The sequence below is a fragment of the Nyctibius grandis genome, chromosome 32 (genome assembly GCF_013368605.1).
Source record: "Nyctibius grandis isolate bNycGra1 chromosome 32, bNycGra1.pri, whole genome shotgun sequence".
NCBI classification, from domain to species: Eukaryota; Metazoa; Chordata; class Aves; order Nyctibiiformes; family Nyctibiidae; genus Nyctibius; species Nyctibius grandis.
The window spans coordinates 4,660,821-4,681,062 of record NC_090689.1 but is presented as its reverse complement, the minus strand read 5'-3'; the positions used below and the strand labels follow the sequence as shown (position 1 = coordinate 4,681,062).

At 47.1% G+C, this 20,242-nt stretch overlaps 1 protein-coding gene across 1 annotated transcript in view; it reads right to left on the bottom strand.

Moving 5' to 3' along the window:
• Window positions 1-19,325, bottom strand: part of RYK (receptor like tyrosine kinase) — a 67,346-nt gene extending 48,021 nt beyond the window's left edge. The window contains exons 1-2 of the mRNA XM_068421065.1: window positions 18,908-19,325; window positions 596-717 (exon numbers count right to left, since the gene is read on the bottom strand). Coding sequence (XP_068277166.1) covers window positions 596-717; window positions 18,908-19,205 — 420 coding nt within the window. The 5' untranslated portion in view covers window positions 19,206-19,325. The remainder of the gene's footprint in view (window positions 1-595; window positions 718-18,907) is intronic.
• Between the last annotated feature and the right edge of the window lie 917 nt (window positions 19,326-20,242).

The window sequence follows — 20,242 nt, the reverse complement described above, 5'->3', positions numbered from 1 at the left end:
CTGGCAGAGACTAAACAGATAATTTCATATACAAAAATAAATTAAGTAACTGGAAATCCTTCAAAATGTAAGAGCATACGCAATCTGTATGACAGCTGTTGCCGTATGCTCCAGCCATGGTGATTAAGTGAAATAAAAAACCCTTCCCATTTACTCGGGGCTCAGTAATAACATACTAGATGCTACTTTTATAGGTTCTTCTTGTCTTCAAACATATGTTTCTAGAAATCTCTAAAACACAATTGCTCTGCATTTGATTTCCAGAGGCTTCAGTTCATGCCTGCCCCTTCTGTGTGTTCAAGACACCACCAGAAGAGATTCCACAGCCGGTAGCTTGTATATTTACACGTAGCTTGTCAGAAGCAAGAAATATAAATGCTTCAAAATAAGTGTTTAACCATTCTAAAACAAGAAAGGAACAGTTTGGATACATATTATCTTAAATTATTGCCTGCAATCATATAAACAATTCTTTTGCACCTAACATATGCTAATTTTTGCAAAGAAAAAAGCCATTAAATTATAATAGTGGGTATTCCCTAAGGAATACAGATCCTGTACCAAGTACTCGAACACAGCAGTTACGCCTGCTTACCTTGGATTTCGCATGCCAGCTGAAGTGAAGATTGTTGGTCTCGCTGGGTATTAAGAGATTGAAGGACAACGCGCAGTGATTAACCACATCATTCCTCACGTAAGACAGCTCTGCATCAAGACCTGCAATGAGAAAGAGAAGAGTAAGACAGGGAAGAACAGGACCAGCAGGAACACACGGGAACAAACAGCTCTCAGTACCGCCAGGCCAGCTTGTATTTGAATGTTTAAGCAAATACATCCTCAAGTCCACAAATTCAGTTGCAGGCTTGGAGATCAACGCTCACACATCTCAGCATTAACAAGAGCGCTTCAAATTCTTACAAAGCAACAATCTCAGAGAGATGCCCCAGCCTAATAAACAGGTAAGAGTTGGGATGTAATGGAAGGAAAGACGACTTTTCATACAATCCTCCAAAAGAGTCGTTACAGTCTCTCCTGAACGTACCCCTGTCTGCTTCTGGGAACCACAGGTCCAGTTCTGCTCTTATTTACAACTGTGCAGACTCAAAACAAACTGCTTTGGATTATCAGCTTGTTAACTGCAGGTAATTCTTCCTGGAATAGCTCATTTCTTGAGCTGACACACACAAGCACTAGGGAATTAACTTCAAGGTAATTAGATCATAACACAAAGCACATAAGGAGAGGAGGAATGGCATCTGTACACCGAGTAATACTAATATTTACTGTCTACCCTTTGCCTTCTGGACTTTTAAATAAACCTAGATAATTGAAAGACCCACAAAACTATTTACTACAGAGCACTAAAGTGCATTTTCCTAAATAAGACGCATACTCTGATATTAAAAACACTGAAGCTGCCATCATCTCTTGCGGCACACACTGATTACAGGGTAGGACCCCACAGCTTGCCCTGGGTGTCATTAGCAATTAGTGGTAAAGTAAGCACTACAGCTCCGTATCCTAGGACAAAACCATATTGTATGTGTAATGAGAACAATTCTGTCTTGTCTCACACAGCTTTTCCTCCATTGTTCCCAGTTAAACGCTATCCAGGCTCAGCAATATATTGACATGCAAAGAGAACAACCAGGCAAATCAGAGGCAGGTGCACGCTCCAAGCAGAGGGAACTGAGTTCAATTAAAATATTCACTGTACAACTGGGAATATAAATAATGGAGTTATTTTTATTATGGCTAGAAAGTCAAGAAAACTGGAGAGGCTGCGACTCTAAACCGACAGCATTTAAGGCATCCTGAAGTTATTCCAAGAATCTAAGGAACCATGAAAGGGTTGGGGTTCTTTTAAGAAAGAAAGAAAAAAAAAAAAAATCAAAGATAACTATTGAACCGTGTAGACAAGCTGCATTTGAAGAAAAAGAGAATTAGCTTGGGAGAAATAATTCCTCCCATTTAATGCAAAAACTGGGCACGGATCAGCGCAAAGTGATACGTGTTCTCTTCTTCCAGAGCTTGATTTAATCCACCTTGTGTTCACAAGATATAGAAATGCAGCCAAGACGTTCTTCTACATTCTTGTTGCTGTTAACCACTTTTACTCCCTGCTGGCTCATTAGTGTCCTGAAACTTAATCAAAACCAAAGAATGTATAATCACAGATACTGGGGGAGAACCCTAGAGACTGGATGCATGAAAGGAATCAACAGAACAGAGTAATCCCAGGGAGAAATGCTCTCAAACAAGATCTTGAACAGAAAAAGATGGAGGTGATGCCTTAGATGCTGAAAGTAAACAGCCTGAGACAGTACATAAAGAAAAAGTTAAACCTTTCTTCTCCAATTTGTCTATATTTCCACTCAATAACAACTGGCAAATGCAAAAGCGTATCCACCAGTAAAACAGGGAGTGGGGGAAGCGCACACACACACATTGAAACAAAATAAAACTTTGAAAACACATAAAAAAGAGCAAACTTCCAAAATAGCTTGCCTGGGTAATTTTTATGTGTGTACATGTTTATACATGAAACCTACCTGAGATTTAGAAAACACAGAAGGAGCGTGGAGAAGAGCTCATAGCTATTAGACCCTTGCCATTAGATCCGATCAAGAAGATGTGAAGCTTTATGGGCATAAACTTACAGAATCACAGAATCAACCAGGTTGGAAGAGCCCTCTGGGATCATCGAGTCCAACCATTGCCCTGACACCACCATGGCAACTAGACCAGGGCACTAAGTGCCATGTCCAGTCTTTTCTTAAACCCCTCCAGACATGGTGACTCCACCACCTCCCTGAGCAGCCCCTTCCAATGGCTAATGACCCTTGCTGAGAAGAAATGCTTCCTAATGTCCAACCTGAACCTCCCCTGGCCAAGCTCGAGGCTGTGTCCTCTTGTCCTATCGGTAGTTGCCCGGGAGAAGAGGCCGACTCCCACTGCGCTACAACCTCCCTTCAGGTAGTTGTAGACTGCACTAAGGTCACCTCTGAGCCTCCTCTTCTCCAGGCTAAACACCCCCAGCTCCCTCAGCCGTTCCTCGTAGGTCAGACCCTCCAGACCCTTCACCAGCTTGGTCGCCCTCCTCTGGACTCGCTCCAACACCTCAACATCTTTCTTGAAGTGCGGGGCCCAGAACTGGACACAGGATTCAAGGTGCGGCCTCACCAGTGCCGAGTACAGAGGGACGATCCCTTCCCCAGACCGGCTGGCTACACTATTCCTAATAGAGGCCAGGATGCCATTGGCCTTCTTGGCCACCTGGCTACACTGCTGGCTCGTGTTTAGCCGGCTGTCGATCAGCACCCCCAGGGCTCTTTCTAACCACTCTTCCCCCAGCCTGTAGCACTGCGTGGGTTGGTGTGGCCCAAGTGTCAGACCCAGCACTTGTTCTTGTTGAACCTCACGCCGTTGGTCTTGGCTCATCGATCCAACCTGTCCAGATCCCTCTGTAGGGCCTTCCTACCCTCCAGCAGATAGACGCTCACACCCAGCTTGGTGTCATCTGCAAATTTACTAAACAAAGTATTCAAATCAAACCCAGTAAGTACAAGTTATTAAAAAGAAATTAGGAGGACAAAAGGATTAGCAGGTGAAACAATGAAACTGCAGCAATGAAACTGCTTTTGGAATAAAGAAAACCTTCTCTTGCTGATAAAGGGTCACACCTGAAATTAGAGGTTCACAAAAACATTTCAGAACTTGTAACACCGTGAGATTTTCAAGGTGATAATCCTTGATTTAATATAAACTTTGCAGAGAAGCTGGTCATCAAAATCAAATGGGTACACCACAATAACATTGCCTGTTATAAAAACTGGCCTTTAGAAAAGTAATGTAAAAGGCAATGCTAATAGAAGCTGTCAAGCATAAATATCTTGATGTGCAATAATATCTAAAGGTGTAGAAAACCAAACTACCCTACAGCAGATCAATCAAATCTTTAAGCTTTAATAGTGGTACAACACTGAGCAATTTGATTCTACAGACCACCAATGTTTTAATGCCTGTACTGCCATAAAAAGCTACACACTAACAGGCAATGCCAGTTACATGAATTTCAACAGCATGAGAATCAATGTCAAGTTTTATTGCTTAAAAAAAATTATGCTCTAACGAAAAGACTGGCATCTAGAAATAATTTAAGAGGTTTTGTAGTATAGCTCTTAACTCATAAACAAGGCAGAAGATTGCCTTAGTATCCTGTTTCTGTCGGAAAACGCCCAGGGCAGGATATAAAACCAAAGCAAATACACGGTGACACTTCACCAGTCGATCTTCTGGGCTTCCCGTGTTCGTGGATCACAAGCTTCCTAAACTAATAGGCAGTATCTTCCAACAGCTTCTCCCTAGACCTTTTTTTTCCATTAATTTGGATAAATGTTTTCTCAAACCCTGGAAACTGATAGATCCATACTTGGGAAATGTCACTGCTTCAATACTGTGTGCTATCTTTTTCCTTTTATCGACAATTAAAACATTTCCTCTCTAGCACATCTTTTCCCATCAGTGAACAAAACTCAGCTTTGCCATGCACAGCGAAGAACCTGTGTCCACACCAGACAAGCAAGCTCCCAGCTCCCTACCTCCAATCCACCACCACAGTTTTGCTTCCAGACCAACGCTGCATCCCTAATTTTTCATCCCCTCACTGCCTCCCCCACCTCAATCCTGAATTCCTGAAGCATTTTGTCTATATAGTTTATCTCAATCAGGCCAGTAAAACACACAAAAAAAATGCAGTTGAACCTGCCAGTCCAAAAAAGCACCTTGCCTGTGCTCTGGGCAGGCAGCCAGGCAGGAATCACAGAATCAATGAGGTTGGAAGAGCCCTCTGGGATCATCAAGTCCAACCATTGCCCTGACACCACCATGGCAACTAGACCAGGGCACTAAGTGCCATGTCCAGGCTTTTCTTAAACCCCTCCAGAGATGGTGACTCCCTGGGCAGCCCCTTCCAATGGCTAATGACCCTTGCTGAGAAGAAATGCTTCCTGATGTCCAACCTGAACCTCCCCTGGCCAAGCTTGAGGCTGTGTCCTCTTGTCCTATCGCCAGTTGTCCGGGAAGGTGTGTTCTGCACCACATCCCAGCTGTAAGGGAGGGCACTGGGAAGGTACGTTCAGGTAAGGAAGCACACAGGGCACTGCAGCGAGGTGGGGCGAAAGCCAGAGCCACAGCTCACCCATGGGTTGTGTGATCCAAGTATCCTTGATGCAGGCTGCCATCGCTTCGCTCACCGCACTCCTGGGCTTCCTCCCTTCGGGGAGTCTTCCACTTTGAGGAAGAGAAAATTTCCCCGTACCCACAGAAATTGCCTGGGCAACGCTGCAGCACCATGTGGGCTCAAGAGCTCCATGGCAGGTGGACTGCAGACTTCTACAGTTAGTAAGTTTTAGCCAAGACAAGGTACTCTTTTCTCAGCCCCACATGCTGCACAGGTTAAATCCTCCCCGAGAAAAACCAGGCTCCAACAGCCCCGGGCTGCTGAAGGCAGGGGACGAGGACACTGCTGCAAACACAGCTGGTAGATCCCATCCAACACCTCTCTTCCCACACGTTCGGATCAAGATGACACGGATCAGCCTCGGTGAAACGTCAGACAGGTTCAGTGATGTTCACTGCCAAACAGGCTCAGCTACTGAGGATTGGCTGTGAGCTGCCTCTGTTCAATCAGACATTTTGTTCCTCGTTATCTACACACCTTTTTACACACAATGAAATTGTGCCTCCTCACTGCTTAGATTTCCAGACTAATTAAGTGCTATTATTAGCTCTCTCTGGAATAGACGTTAAAATGGTTAAGGAGTTTGCAGGAAACACTTCAGGCTCCATCACCATGGCAGTTCAAGTCTAACTCAGAATTGCTTTAATTCTGCATTTCACCTTTTTTCTTCGGACGTGCACACTTACACCTGCCTTGCAATGTTCCTTATCTAAACCTTCAGCAAGCCACGTTCAAGGAGTCAAGCTGGGAGAAAAAAAAAGTGGGGGAACACTCCTCAGTCAGTTTAACTCCCTGCATCAGTGAGGATGCACAGGAGCACCCCGCACGGAGGGCAGGGCTGCAGCAGCACCAATGTAGATGGAGCTTATACTAAAATACTACTGTTACCTTATCCAGAGAGTTGAGGCTTTTTTTTTCAAAGCCTGCTTTGGGCACAGGTAGCTTCAAAAGTTGGTATAAAATTAAGTAAGTCACTGTCAACACGCAGACTAACCCAGCGACCTCAGGTTTTATTGCTTTTTTTAAACATGTAAATCTCTTTCAAACACAGCAGCAGCCTAAGGTGTCATCAGCCCACGTAGCAGGTTGCTGAGGAAAAGAAGATAGAAACAAAGTGTGTTTCCCAATAAGTTCAGATTTCAAGAATGCTTAATAAACTACTATACTAAAACTCACTGACTGGTGGTAAGGGGGGGGAATGTAATTCTATGAGGTGTTGAACACTTTCACCACCTTGCACTTTAAGTAGGGCAAATACACCGACATCCTGGAACAAACCCAAACTGGTATGTGATGGTTTATGTCATATATGGAATGATTAAAGGAGAAAAGAGGGGGCTCTAGAAGAAAAACACAGATGCATTACAAACAGCTAGAGACAACGGGCAGTTCTGCACTAATTATTTTGTAGGCAAAGCAATAAAAGAAAGGAGTGGAGAACTTTACAAAGAAATACCAAAAAATTGTTGAGTTACATAAACTGCAGAGGAGGAAAAGCAGCTCTTCAGAAACGCTCCTACTGGTTTAAGCAGAATATTGGCAATCACCGACGAGCAGTTTTAAAACCCAGGCTGCAGTTTTGCTTTGGCAAGCCTCCTTAAGCAGGTCCACAAGCAGACAACGCACAACACTAAAGGATCTAGTTTCTCATTACTTGGACTTGACTAACCTATACCACATGAAAACACTAAGACCAATGCTTTGCTTTTGATTTCCGAGGCAAAACCACCACCTTTTTACCCAGGCAACCCCTAAATCTCATTATTAACTTCCACAACTTTGTACCTCCCACCCCTGGGTGCAAACTTGAAAGAATAAATTAAAAGTTGAACACAAACAAAAAGGTACATTTAAGCAGCACCATAGAGAAAGTCTGTCATTCTTTGCACTGTTTAACATAACAAAACATCTGAGGAAGCTCAGAAAGGGAGAGGCCAATTTTCACTCCCAAATGCAAAAGATGCTGAGCAGCCCTTGTGTTCACGACAAAATTGGATCATGTCAGTCTAGCAGCCTAACAAAACACTTCTTTTCAAATGCCCTTGTGTAAATGCAGTCTAGCTTCAACTCTTTTGTATATTGTGCTTAAAAAGAAAAAAAAAAAAGAAACTTGCTGCTATCAGCATGGGAAAAATAAGATTTTATTCTTATGAAGCAAATCTATCCTACAACATGCACTAGTACTAACACATTCTTCTTAAAGACAACAGTATTCAGGCATCTGTGACCCCAGGTAATAGATTTCAAATCATCATAACATAATTCTGGAAGATTATGCCTAAGAATCAACAATGAATGTGCAAGGTAAGAGTTAGATGAGGCTGCTCCTACCGAAATACTGCTTGTTGCAATATGAATATTAGCCCTAGTCCAAAAGCAATCTGCTAACGATAGCTGTCATAATTGGCTCTCACAGCTGTGTACCCAACCCTCTGGTAGAGCCCTGTCTGCATACAGAAATGACTGAAATTAGTGCATTTTTTCTTAATACACGAGTCTGTAATTTGTGTTTCTTCATAAGCAGCTGAGAAACCTCTGCAGTACGACGTCAAGCCACCACAGCCCTCCCAAAGCAAGGCACTCCTGCTCTTGAGTCAGCCACTGAAATAAATTAATTAACACGAGTTACACAGTTAAACAAGTTATTATCTTTATATAAATATTCTATTTGTTCAGAGGTTTATGTGCTCCAGAGAATGATGCCTCCACTCATGAGCAGCTCATCTGGGTTAGCCCTCTGGCCAGACCAGAAGCTTCCACGCCAGGATGAACATCCACATGAAAGAGTATGAACCTCAAGCTTCCACATCCCTTCACCACCATCCACTTCCCAAGTCTGGGCAGCCTATTCCACAAACACACAAGATTCCCTCAGCACTGGACAATTTACCTTCTTGAAGATAGATTTTTTTTTCCCCCCCCCTTCCATTTTCCTTTCATTAAAAATGCACCATAAGTCTGAAACACTGACTTTAAATCCTAAGCTTTCCTTTATTTGCAACAGCCTCTGCAAACGTGCTGGAAAAATTCTGCTATTTTCATACTATCAGCCTCAGCACAAGGAAATGTGGCTGAAGAATTAAAAATCAGCTCTTGACCACTGAAACTTTTTTTTTTCAGGGTAGGAAGAACGCTTTCGCAGAGCAAGCCTTGTCAGTTTGAATGTATTTAATTAGATCACTTCAACAAACAGCTTACAGGGGGCTGAAACTACAACTGGGAGTTAAAAAATGAGGAAAACAAATACAAACTCATCCACATGGATCAATTTCATTTAGAAAATAGCAAACTATTGGAAATGTAACACTAAGCATCTGAATATATATACACACACATAAAAAACTTCTTATATCCTATTTGTACATTATTGCTGCTCAGTGTCAAGCCTGAAAAACAAACCAGCAGGCACAAATCCATCAATACTCACTAACACACTTTCTACCTTTTGCTTAGAAACATTTCTTCCCTGCCTGCTGAACAGTCCTTCTGCTCATCACCCACTTGACACTTAGGGGGAAAAAAAAACCACACACAAAGACAAAAGAATCCCCCATTTGGGGGGACAACTTCCTACCTCTATGTGAAGTTCTTCATTGCCTGTGTGCATCTATCTCACAAAAGAGCTCTTCAAGCCTTTCTTTCTAAACTTCAGTCTAAGCTTTGCTAGGAAGGAATGTCTTATAATCCAGTATCACAGACCTTGGGGGAAAAAAACAATATCGAGTGCATGGAAAACAGGCTAGAAATAAAATCACAGCTTGACACATCACCAAAGCATGTATGTAAGGCATTCACTGTGAGGAAATACTCAACATAACTTCAAGGCAATGATTGTGTCCTTGAAAACCAACCAAGACTCCCCAGCAAGGAATCTTAGCAGGAAGCTTCCCAACACCTAGTAAACAAGAGGAAAAACTCCTGGCTGAGAGCCCTCATTAAATCCTTGTGAATTTTCACTCACAGATCACCCACAATTCATCTTACTGATGCTGTTAAATAGAATTTGCAAGTTCAACACCACAGGCAAACAGGATTTTTCTCACTAAAAGACTTTTCTGGAAGTCAGAGCAGACCTATTCCCTTCTACGGGAAGAAGCTTCCCCCAGGAGACAGCACTTGCTGAAGTGAAAGCATAAGGAACTTGGCAATATTTAACTCAACAGCAGCAACAATTACATTTCAACAGCCTGCCTGCTTATTCTTCTCTCCTTCACCTACAGAAAAATCTTCATTTGTCTGACAGGCAGGATATAAAGACAGCTGAGAAAATGGTTAGATGATGACACTCTCCTTAATAGAGAAAAATTTAAAATAAACCCCAAACGCCACATCTCTTACCTCCGAGCAGCATATGAGTAAACTCTGCTCCTGAGAACACCTTCTAAATGCAATTTGCCCATTTGAAACTCAAAAAAAAAAAGGAGAAAAACTAATAAACCTCCCAGCAAAACCAGGAGTCACTTTGCTATTAATAAAGTGAACTCTGATTTGCTTATTCAGGTTTGCTTTATATTTTTATAATATAAAAAAAACTTTATTCTTCGGTTATCTCAGCATGAAAGACAATAAAACACAACAGTGTAAGCGACCTTCAGAACTGTCCCTGTCAGCAGCCACGACTAGTTCTCCTCAGCGTCACCATTGGCACCACTGGCATTATGTATTCTGAGCAGCCACAGCTTTTCGAGCCCACCAAGCAGCAGCTCCAACGCTTCCATTACTGCTCTTGTCTTTCCCAAGCAGCACGATGAAATCAATATACTGATTAATTTAATTACGGCTATTCAACACCCAGTATAAGTGGCAGCGAAATTCTAAAGCATCGCATTAGTTTCATGCTGTTGCTTCTGCTCCCACATCTCCAAAGCGGTCGGTGCAAATACACGAGTTATCTGCTTGAAAGAAGGACAAAGGCAGAGATGGAAGAGAAATAATGCGTTTGAAGCCTCTGCCATCGCGCCCTTTGTCCCACCAGAAGGCATTTTCAGAGAGCATTAGCATTCATTCTTACACGGGATCTGCTGGTGCTGCTGCCACTCCGGGAAAAAAAAGGGAAAAAAAAAAAATCAATTCATCAGGCACAGCTCATTAACTGCACTTCACCCTTTACACACTCCTCGCTTTCACAGTTGAGACCTGCAGTACAATTTTCATACTGCACGCTGAGTTACTAGAGGAACTGCCTCTAACTAAAGGCCCTTCCACTGCAAGAAAAGTAGGAGCCTCGGTGATATTTCAGTCTGGATAGTTTCAGGTAGGAATTAGTCATCAAGCAACCCTGTTTTGCTAGAGCTCAGAACTATGAACCAAGATACATTTGGAATTTGCCTCATTAATTCAGCTTTCCCAGTACCCAAACACAACTCTGAACAGCAGAAGGGGAGGAGAAAAGCACAAGCCTTCCCCAAACACTTCATCTTCTAAAGTACCCACATACCAGAGCGCACAGTATAGCTGCCTCCACTCCACAGTACAGCTCCCCCTCTCAGGAAAACACCACCCAGGGCTTTTTCATGCCTGTGAGCGTGATTCTTATCTCTTGTATTTCCCTCTGTCCGGGTGTTTCAGTCCCTGCCTTCCTCCCAGCACCGTGAGCCCTCCTTGCTGGCTTTTCTCATGCATGCAGGGAGCTCTCTGCCTCCATTTCCTCTCTCTTGCTCCTGTTCTAAGCGCTGGAGGGAGAAAGAGAGCATGTATTCAAAGAGGGCAAACAATCAGCAGTGATAAATAAGACGCTGCCAAACAGAAGGCAGGTGTAAAAGCAGAGCAGCGAGGAACGCAGCTTTGGGAGTTCGCCCCACCATCAGGCTAGCCTTCAGTCTCGGAGGTCAGATTTCTTCCAAGCCCCTGACACATGAATGTTACAAGAGCCACAAACATTTATCACTAGACAGACCTTGGCCTCTCGGGAGCTGAAATGGCTGCTTCCTCCCAGGGCTGAGCGCAGACGGAGCCACGTGAGGAAGCCAAGCCGCCGGTGCAGTCCCTCCTGCACGGCCAATTTGCAGAAGCAAATTGCTTTCACCAGGAAGGGTTCGGGCAAAGCCACCAGCGTTTTTAAATCCCAACACATAAGCTGGTGTGATAAAGCAGGCTGCAGAAATCAACCACCCATCTCAATACATAAATCAATACACACAAGGACTTCAGTATTAAGTAATAGTGTAGCCAGCCGGTCTGGGGAAGTGATCGTCCCTCTGTACTCGGCACTGGTGAGGCCGCACCTTGAATCCTGTGTCCAGTTCTGGGCCCCGCACTTCAAGGAAGGTGTTGAGGTGTTGGAGCGAGTGCAGAGGAGGGTGACCAAGCTGGGGAAGGGTCTGGAGGGTCTGACCTCTGAGGAACAGCTGAGGGAGCTGGGGGTGTTTAGCCTGGAGAAGAGGAGGCTCAGAGGTGACCTTAGTGCAGTCTACAACTACCTGAAGGGGGGAGGTTGTAGTGAAGTGGGAGTCGGCCTCTTCTCCCAGGCAACCAGCGATAGGACAAGAGGACACAGCCTCAAGCTTCACCAGGGGAGGTTCAGGTTGGACATTAGGAAGCATTTCTTCTCAGCAAGGGTCATTAGCCATTGGAAGGGGCTGCCCAGGGAGGTGGTGGAGTCACCATCTCTGGAGGGGTTTAAGAAAAGACTAGACATGGCACTTAGTGTCATGGTCTAGTTGACATGGTGGTGTCAGGGCAATGGTTGGACTCGATGATCCCAGAGGGCTCTTCCAACCTCATTGATTCTGTGATTTCCCTTAATGGTAGTCACACAGAATAAATTATTTCAAAGCAATCCTAACCCAGGCTAGAAGCTGCCCCCGCTGGCATCACCCCCGCTGGCCTTCCACAGGCTATTTCAAACTCCTACAAGTGGATTCTTCTGCCAGTTTGCAAGCATTGCAAATACTGCAGAGGGTTTATATGCCTACACGCACCTCCAAAGAAACAGCTCTCCACACACCATTTGAACTTTGTAAATTAAAAGTGAGGTAATAGAATGGAAAAGGGCAGAGGAATCCCAAATGCATCTTGTTCTCATAAACCTCAGAACAATATTGACGTGAACCGTGGTACTCGGTAAATCAGATGGACAAGCATCCAAGTGCACTGAAAGGCTCCAAAATGAAACCAGATTGCTCAGCTCCACGATGCAAGGAGCTTGTCACAACCTGCTGCAGCTTGCAAGCGGCCAGATGTTGCTGCCTGCACCCTCCCAACGCCCTGCCAGCCTTGATCCCCCTATTTCTCCACAGCGTACCTGAGTGACATTCACCCACAGCACTGAAAAGCCCATCTGATAAGCACTAATCACGGACTATCATTAGACTAAAGGGCTTTGCAGGGCAAGGTAATAAAATCACAGAATCACAGACTGGTTTGGGTTGGAAGGGACCTTAAAGCCCATCTAGTTCTGACCCCCTGCCACAGGCAGGGACACCTTCCACCAGACCAGGTTGCTCCAAGCCGCATCCAACCTGGCCTTGAGCACTGCCAGGGAGGGGGCAGCCACAGCTTCTCTGGGCAACCTGGGCCAGGGTCTCACCACCCTCACAGCAAAGAATTTCTTCCTCAGATCTCATCTCAATCTCCCCTCTGTCAGTTTAAAACCGTTCCCCCTCGTCCTGTCACTCCATGCCCTTGTAAAAAGCCCCTCTCCAGCTTTCCTGTAGGCCCCCCGCTTAATTCTCCTAAAACCAGCACTTCCAATTAAGTGGAATATATCAGGATATTTTCAGGCCACCATCAGCAGTTCAGTTTTGTTACACTGCACGGCACCTGTCAAGACGAGAAGCTTCCTTTCCACCCAGCGGTGTGCACCTAAAGCAATTTTTAATTTTAAGTCCCTTTTTGAATGGTAAAACGAAGCATTAACATGCAGGTTTCTGCATTTCTACACAGACAGGCGCGCAGACCACAGAAACACAATGCTTATTTTTGCACACAACATGCAAAAAGCTAGCAACCTTCGGAGTCAAGCTCTTCAAAGCTAGAAAATGAAGACTTAAGAACATGTATACAACAGAACCAGATTCTGAACTGTAGGTCACATACCACACAGACATCGCTTCAAGACCTTAGTACTCAAACACCTACTCTTCAGTGACATCTCATTCATCCTCCAGCAACTACCCAAAGGCTCTTTGCTGTATTTTCTCTGTCCTAAAGAGGTACCACACAGAAGCATCTGTAATTTACCCATCTCATATGGAAATTTATTCTAGGTGCTACTAACAAAACTCCCCGAGAGCACAGCACGAGCTCACTGGTGGTGCTCAGAGTTGTGATGCTGTCAGGGTGGGCTTTTAACAAAGCCCTGAAGCATTTCAAGAATCACACAAAAGAAATCCTTCAACCTTTCAATGATTTGAACATCCTGCTCATCCCATCGCAGCGATTTTCAGCTCCCTTTCATAACAAGGACAACTAACCCGGCGATAGACAAAGGAACAAGAGGATTTCCAGTCACTACAAACACAGTGCAAGCACCATAAAGCACTTCTGACGTGAACTCCTGTTGCCAACTCCCCAAAACAGTGACATTAAGAAAGCTGTTCCACACTATAAAACTAAGACACCACTTGATCAGCTGCTGAATTAAGTAGAAGATGTTTAGCCTCTGTCTCAAATTCACAAGCTCCATTTGGTCTCTAATTTACCACAGCCCTGGTGAGGTCACATCTGGAATACTGGATTCAGTGCTGGGCTCCCCAGTATGAGAGACATGGAGCTACTGGAGAGAGTCCAGCAAAGGGCCACAATGATTATTAAAGGGATTGGAGCACCTCTTCTAGGAGAAGAGGCTGAGAAAGCTGGGGCTGTTCAGCCTGGAGAAGACAAGGCTCAGGGGATCTCATCAACGTACATAAATACCTGAAGGTGTGTGCAAAGAGGACAGAGCCAGGCTCTTCTCAGTGGTGCTCAGTGACAGGACCAGAAGCAACGGGCCCAAACTGAAACACAGGAAGGTCCGTCTGAACATCAGGAAAAACTCTCCTACTGCGAGGGTGACTGAGCACTGGCACAGGTTGCCCACAGAGGTGGTGGAGTCTCCATCCTTAGAGATGTTCCAGAGCTTCTAGACACCCAGCTCTAGGTGGCCCTGCTTGAGCAGTTCATCTCCAGAGGTCCCTGCCAAACTCAACCACTCTGTGAGTCAGCAGTACAACTCAAAAAGCAAACAACCCACTCTCTGCTATAATAGCTTTTGCATCTTACAACCAGACAACTCATCTTAGTAAGCTGCATATTAGCTTCAAACGAAATTCTAGAACATGTAAGAAAAAGTCACATAAGTGTTAAATTAATTTTAACTCTGTAATTAAGCAAGTGCAAATACAAAACCAACAGAAGACAGCATTCAATGCGATTACTCAGAACTAGGCCAGAGAATACTAAGTCTGCAAACTCAATGCAAACATTGTAGGACTTCTGACTCGGATTCTCCTGCAATCCTAATTCAGCCCCCCCAGTATGGATGCACTACGATACCCCTAGTTACACACTAACATGGTATTTTTCCCCATGGGACTTAAGTCTCATTTAGTGTTCAGGCTAGAGCTGTCTCTAAAAGGAACCAGAGCCATGGGATGAGGAGGGTTATCCACAAGAGCAATTTCACAGCTGAAAGGTACCTAGTCTACAAAAACCAAACCAACCCTGCAAGAACAGAAAGGACTGACCTCGCTGCTTCAACATCTTGTTGCTGCCGTGAACAATTAGGTGCTATCTCGTGAATGCTGCAAAAGAACAGCCTGCAATGCATGAAGAACTGCTTAAGCCAAGTTTTTGCAGGCAGCTCTTGATTCTGGTCCTCACACTCAGAGGGTATAACCTGAGGTCTCCCGGGAGGCTGAGCTGCAGAACTGCCAGGAACTCACAGCTGAAGGACTAAAAGATATACCATGAATGCATTAAGTGCTAAATAATACTATGTAAATTAAATATTAATTTACTAAGTAAATAGACCAGATCAAATCCTTAATTATTAAAGCTAGCTACCTAATATTAATGGATATTTTTTACCTTATTCTCTAAACCTTATTTCATTACCTGCCAAGCAGGGAGACACGTGCCTTTATATCCCAGGATCCTGTGAAAAGTAGATTCATGGAGCATTTCAGCATTAGGCAAACACCACATTCTGATTCCACAGGAAAACCTGAATGAAAGCCACTAAACCGAGTACAGACCTTCTACTGAATAACTCATCACTGATTTAACACCAGCTGCCCTGCGTGTTCAGCACCACAGGGCGGTCGCTGGAAGGAAGCGGTACACCCAGGTGGTGTTCCCGTGCCTACAGAGTTCGACACTCCACAAGACTGAGGAAAGTTGCGTTAGGTTTATGCGCAGGCCCAAAGAAATTGTCCATGTGAACCAGCTCCAAAAAGCTATGGATCATGGTGATGAGAGAGTTCACAGACACCCCTAAAAAGGGCTGTGGTGCTCTGGGCGTCCCTCCCCAGCCAGCAGTGCTTCTCTTCCTCCTCCCCGACTCTCCACCACCCCTGCACCTCACTCCTGCTCTCACTCAAACACCTCCAGCTCCTGCTGCCATCGCTGAAGTCGTCTCAACCAAGTCCCCTTGACTAACTCCTCTCTCTTTTGCTACCTTTGTCCCACCTATTGCTGAATCCTGCCTGGTGTGAGCAGAATCTGACACACCCAAGTATGTGAAAACCACATTTTTTTTTTTCCTCAAAAGCTTATAGTTTGGATGGCTGTGAACATTTTCCACGGGAATGGCAAGAGATATTTCTGACGGAGACACCATCTGCCTGCCATATAGCAAGGGCTGCTTTCAGACCATGAGAACGCTGCAGCTTTTCAAAATAAAAATCCATCACACACAACAAGACGAGCCAGTTGTCTCTAGTTTTCTTCTCTGTAAAGTTCTGAAGATTTCAAAACAATTCCTCCTAAGGCAGACACATGGTCAGAATCACACAGCCCCAGTGGTGGAAATCTGGCACAAGCACAGAGCAAAGTAGCGGGCAGTTTTCACTACAAACCATAGTCTCTGTCCTGCCTCCACGCCACAGAAAGAACAGCAGCCACAAATAACCTTAAGCAAGTCACTATTGCTTTTACAAGAGCCACCACCTAATGAAAAACATGGTTCCATAAGACACCGAACTCTGGTTCTGAGCAGAAGCATTGCAACGAGCCACTGACCTGGTACAGCCTCACCGGTGGCGAGACCACGCAGGGGTACGGCCCTGCAGAGCTCACACCAGACCCTGCGGGTGCTCCGGGTTTGCACGGAGGACTCGCCACACCACCACCTACGGCCGGTCCAACAATGCGCAATCGCACGCTTACGTTGTTCCAAATCAAATTTGGGACCTAAAGATGCACGGGGACGATCTTACGCAGCATGAAAACACACCACAGGCTGTAGTAACTCCGTGTAACATCGGGGTTTATGAGCACTTCAGAAAGCCTAAGAGTTTTCTGTACAACCACAGCAAGACAGTAGCAGAGACAGAGTTTGGTTAGAAACAAAAGATGAGAGAAACTAGTTTCTATGTTTACACCAGCAGCTTCTCTGACCCCTACAGTTCGCTTCACGAGCGCAGTCATTTTCCTGTCCTCTGTGAATGACTATCCCACGGCTTTCCTCAAAGTTGTTACAGAAGCTGGAACACCTCCCTGCTCTTTGGAAGTTCACGCACACCGATAGGAGCCCTTAAACCATAAAAGTGATTGTATGTAAACACAACTCAGACACTACAAAACTGAACATTTTAAAAGAGCTTGTTTTGTTTTCAGGAGTGCAAAGAATTGGAACAAACACGTGTCTCTTTGGACTTTCTTCTGCCAGGGGAGCACGTAAAGTTACTGGAGGTTTGATTGCCTGTGTCTAGGTGCCTCGTTAAACTACACCTTACCTACAACAGCTAGTAAGTGCAAAGGATATCCCTAAAATTTAATCTACTCATGCCAACAACATAAGGTAGATCCTGAAAGTTTAGTTTACAACAGATTTCTAGTGATCTGAATCCCATAACTGAAAAAAAGCACCAGTTTCTCTCTGCGTTAGACTCCAGTTTATCCAAGCCGTTGGGGTCGCAGAAGCAGAACAGATCATTAAATGTCAGATACTTTAAGTGATATAAACCAGCTACAGACAGCTTGAGCAACAAGTGACTTCAGCCACGCTAGCAACAGACACTGGTAAGGGAGGTTACGGGATGCAATTTAACTTAAAAAATAACCACAGCAGCAGATCTTCCCTCCTCAGTTGCTACTTAATGCTGAATAATTACGCCAGTGGACCACGGAAGTCTGAGCAAATCCAACCAGTACATTTCAGGCACTAGGCTGGGAACAGTGCAAACCTTACCATTCAGTATTGCCAAGATTAACTGCTTGTTTAGAAACCCATCTAAACAGCAAGCCTGATGTTTTTATCCTCTATCTGCAACAGAGCAGCTGGCAGCAAGCACACGCAAGGTAAAAACGACGGCAGCAGAACGCTGATCACCACAGCAAGCCGTAAGGGAAAAAATGTTTACAGCATTATTCACTCCCTGGGTCCCCTGACTTCAGTCAGCTGCATGCTTACAGAATTCAAATTAACTGGAAATATTTCTCTTTTGTCCATTTGATGCACATGAAGTCTTGCACTGCTCCTTTTTCAGCTTACACAGACACAGGGCACTTCCTGAAAAACAAACCGCTGGGGATACCAACGTATTTGTTTTGAGACTCCAGCCACCAACTCTAAACAAGAGCCTAAGCAAGCCAAAGCCCACAGAAAACAAATCTCTGTTTAAATCACAAGACTCTCCAAGCACAAAAGTACTGCGAAAGCCTTCCGCGGCAGGCCAGATGGAGGGCTTCAGGAACCGGCTCCAAGTACTGGCGCAGCAATTGTCAGCCTGCCTAGAAATTAAGATTCCTTTCACACACGCACCCAATTATTGCCAGGTCTCCTCTCTGCCCTCTGAATGTCACTCGCCTGGCTAATTAAATCATGGGCCTGAACTCATCTCTCCCAGGGCTTACCCTGCTCCCAACGGAGCGTCGTCCCCAGTCACTTGAACCTAAGGAACCCCTCCCCATCAGGGTAAAACCCAGAACCCTTTTCTTCTCTTAAAACCCCAACCACACACACACACGAGGCAGCACAGAGACTCTTTCCTGAGCCCTCAGACTCCTCCTTTCCCCCCATGACCCCCTGCTCCCCCCCAGTCCTACAGAACCCCACATGGATCCCCAAATCCACCCAACCCCATCCCAGACCACAGCCCCCCCATCCTCTCCTGAACCCCACAGCCTTCATCCCTGCTCCCAGACCTCTCCATCCTCCCCTGCACCCCCAGATCTGCTGCCCTCCCACCAATCCTACACACATCCCCAATACCTCCTTGGACCCCCACATCCACCACCCCCCTCCAGTCCCACTGACCTCCACCCCCAGCCCCTCAGACTCCCCTATCCTCTTCCAAACCCCCAAACTGCCACAAGACTCCCCTCATCCCCTTTTAAGCACCCAAACCCACCTCAGCCCCACAGGCCCCCATCTCCCCCCCAGCCCCCGGCCCCTCACCCCCTCCCCAGCCCCACAGGCCCCCGTCTCCCCTCTCCCCAGCCCCACAGGCCCCCGTCTCCCCCAGGCCCCCACCCCACCGCCCGTTCCCCCTCCGGGCCGGCGCGGCCCCGGCCCGCACTCACCGATCAGCGGCCGCACCTCCTCCTCGCTCAGGTAGAGGCTGAGGCTGGGCCCGGGGCCGGCGGGAGGCCAGTCCAGGGGCCCCGCGCCGTGCGGGCCGGAGCTGGGGCCGCCCTGGCCCTCGGCCCCGGCGGGCAGGAGCAGCAGCAGCGGCAGGAGGCGGAGGAGATGGCGGCGCGGGCCCCGCACCCGGCACCACCACGACGGCCGCCGCCCCGCGCCCGCCTCCCCCGGCGCCGAAAGGGGCCGGCCCCGCCGCCGCCGCCCCCCTCCGCCGGGCTCCCGGCGCCCCGGCACCATCGCTCCGCGGGGAGGGCCGGGGACGGGGGGATGGACGGGAGGAATCCCCCCGCCCCGCCGAACCCCCTCACACGCCGCCGCGGCCGCCGCTCCCCGCCCCGCCGCTCATGGCTGCGCGCGCCCGACGCCGCCGCTGCCGCCGCTTCCTCCGCGGCGGCGCCGCTCGGCCGCGCCCCGCCCCGCGCACGCGCGGCGGGAGGAGCGGGCGGGACCCACCGCGAGCGCCCTCATCTCCGGGCCGGCGGGGAGCGGGTGCTGCCTGCCGCCTCCCCCCGGGTGTCCCCGCCCGCCTCCCCCCGGGTATCGGGGTGGCGGAGGGGGCCCTGCCCGGCCCCTGGTTCCTGCCGGTGCCTCCAGCTCTCAGCGCCTGGCGGGTCTCTGGGCCCGTCCTGAGGGCGGGCCGGGGCGGGGGGGTGAGCACCGGAGCGTTCTCCAGCTCAGCCTGGAGAGGAGCAGACTGAGGGGGGACCTGATCAATGCTCACAGATACCTCAGGGGGGGTGTCAAGGGGATGGGGACAGACTCTTCTCAGTGGTGCCCAGCGACAGGACAAGGGGCAACGGGCACAAACTGAAACGTGGGAAGTTCCATCTGAATATGAGGAGGAACTTCTTTGAGAGTGCCAGAGCCTGGGCACAGGCTGCCCAGGGAGGGGGGGAGTCTCCTTCTCTGGAGATATTCAAACCCGCCTGGACACGACCCTGTGCAACGTGCTCTGGGTGACCCTGCTTGGGCAGGGGTTGGACTGGATGATCTCCAGAGGTGCCTTCCCACCCCAACCAATCTGGGATTCTGTGATTGCCTCACACTTGCCTTGAGGCCCCTACATGGCCCTCCTTCACTGCTGTCATCTCCTCCATCCCACAAAATCACAGAATCAATGAGGCTGGAAGAGCCCTCTGGGATCATCGAGTCCAACCATTGCCCTGACACCACCATGGCAACTAGACCAGGGCACTAAGTGCCATGTCCAGGCTTTTCTTAAACCCCTCCAGAGATGGTGACTCCACCACCTCCCTGGGCAGCCCCTTCCAATG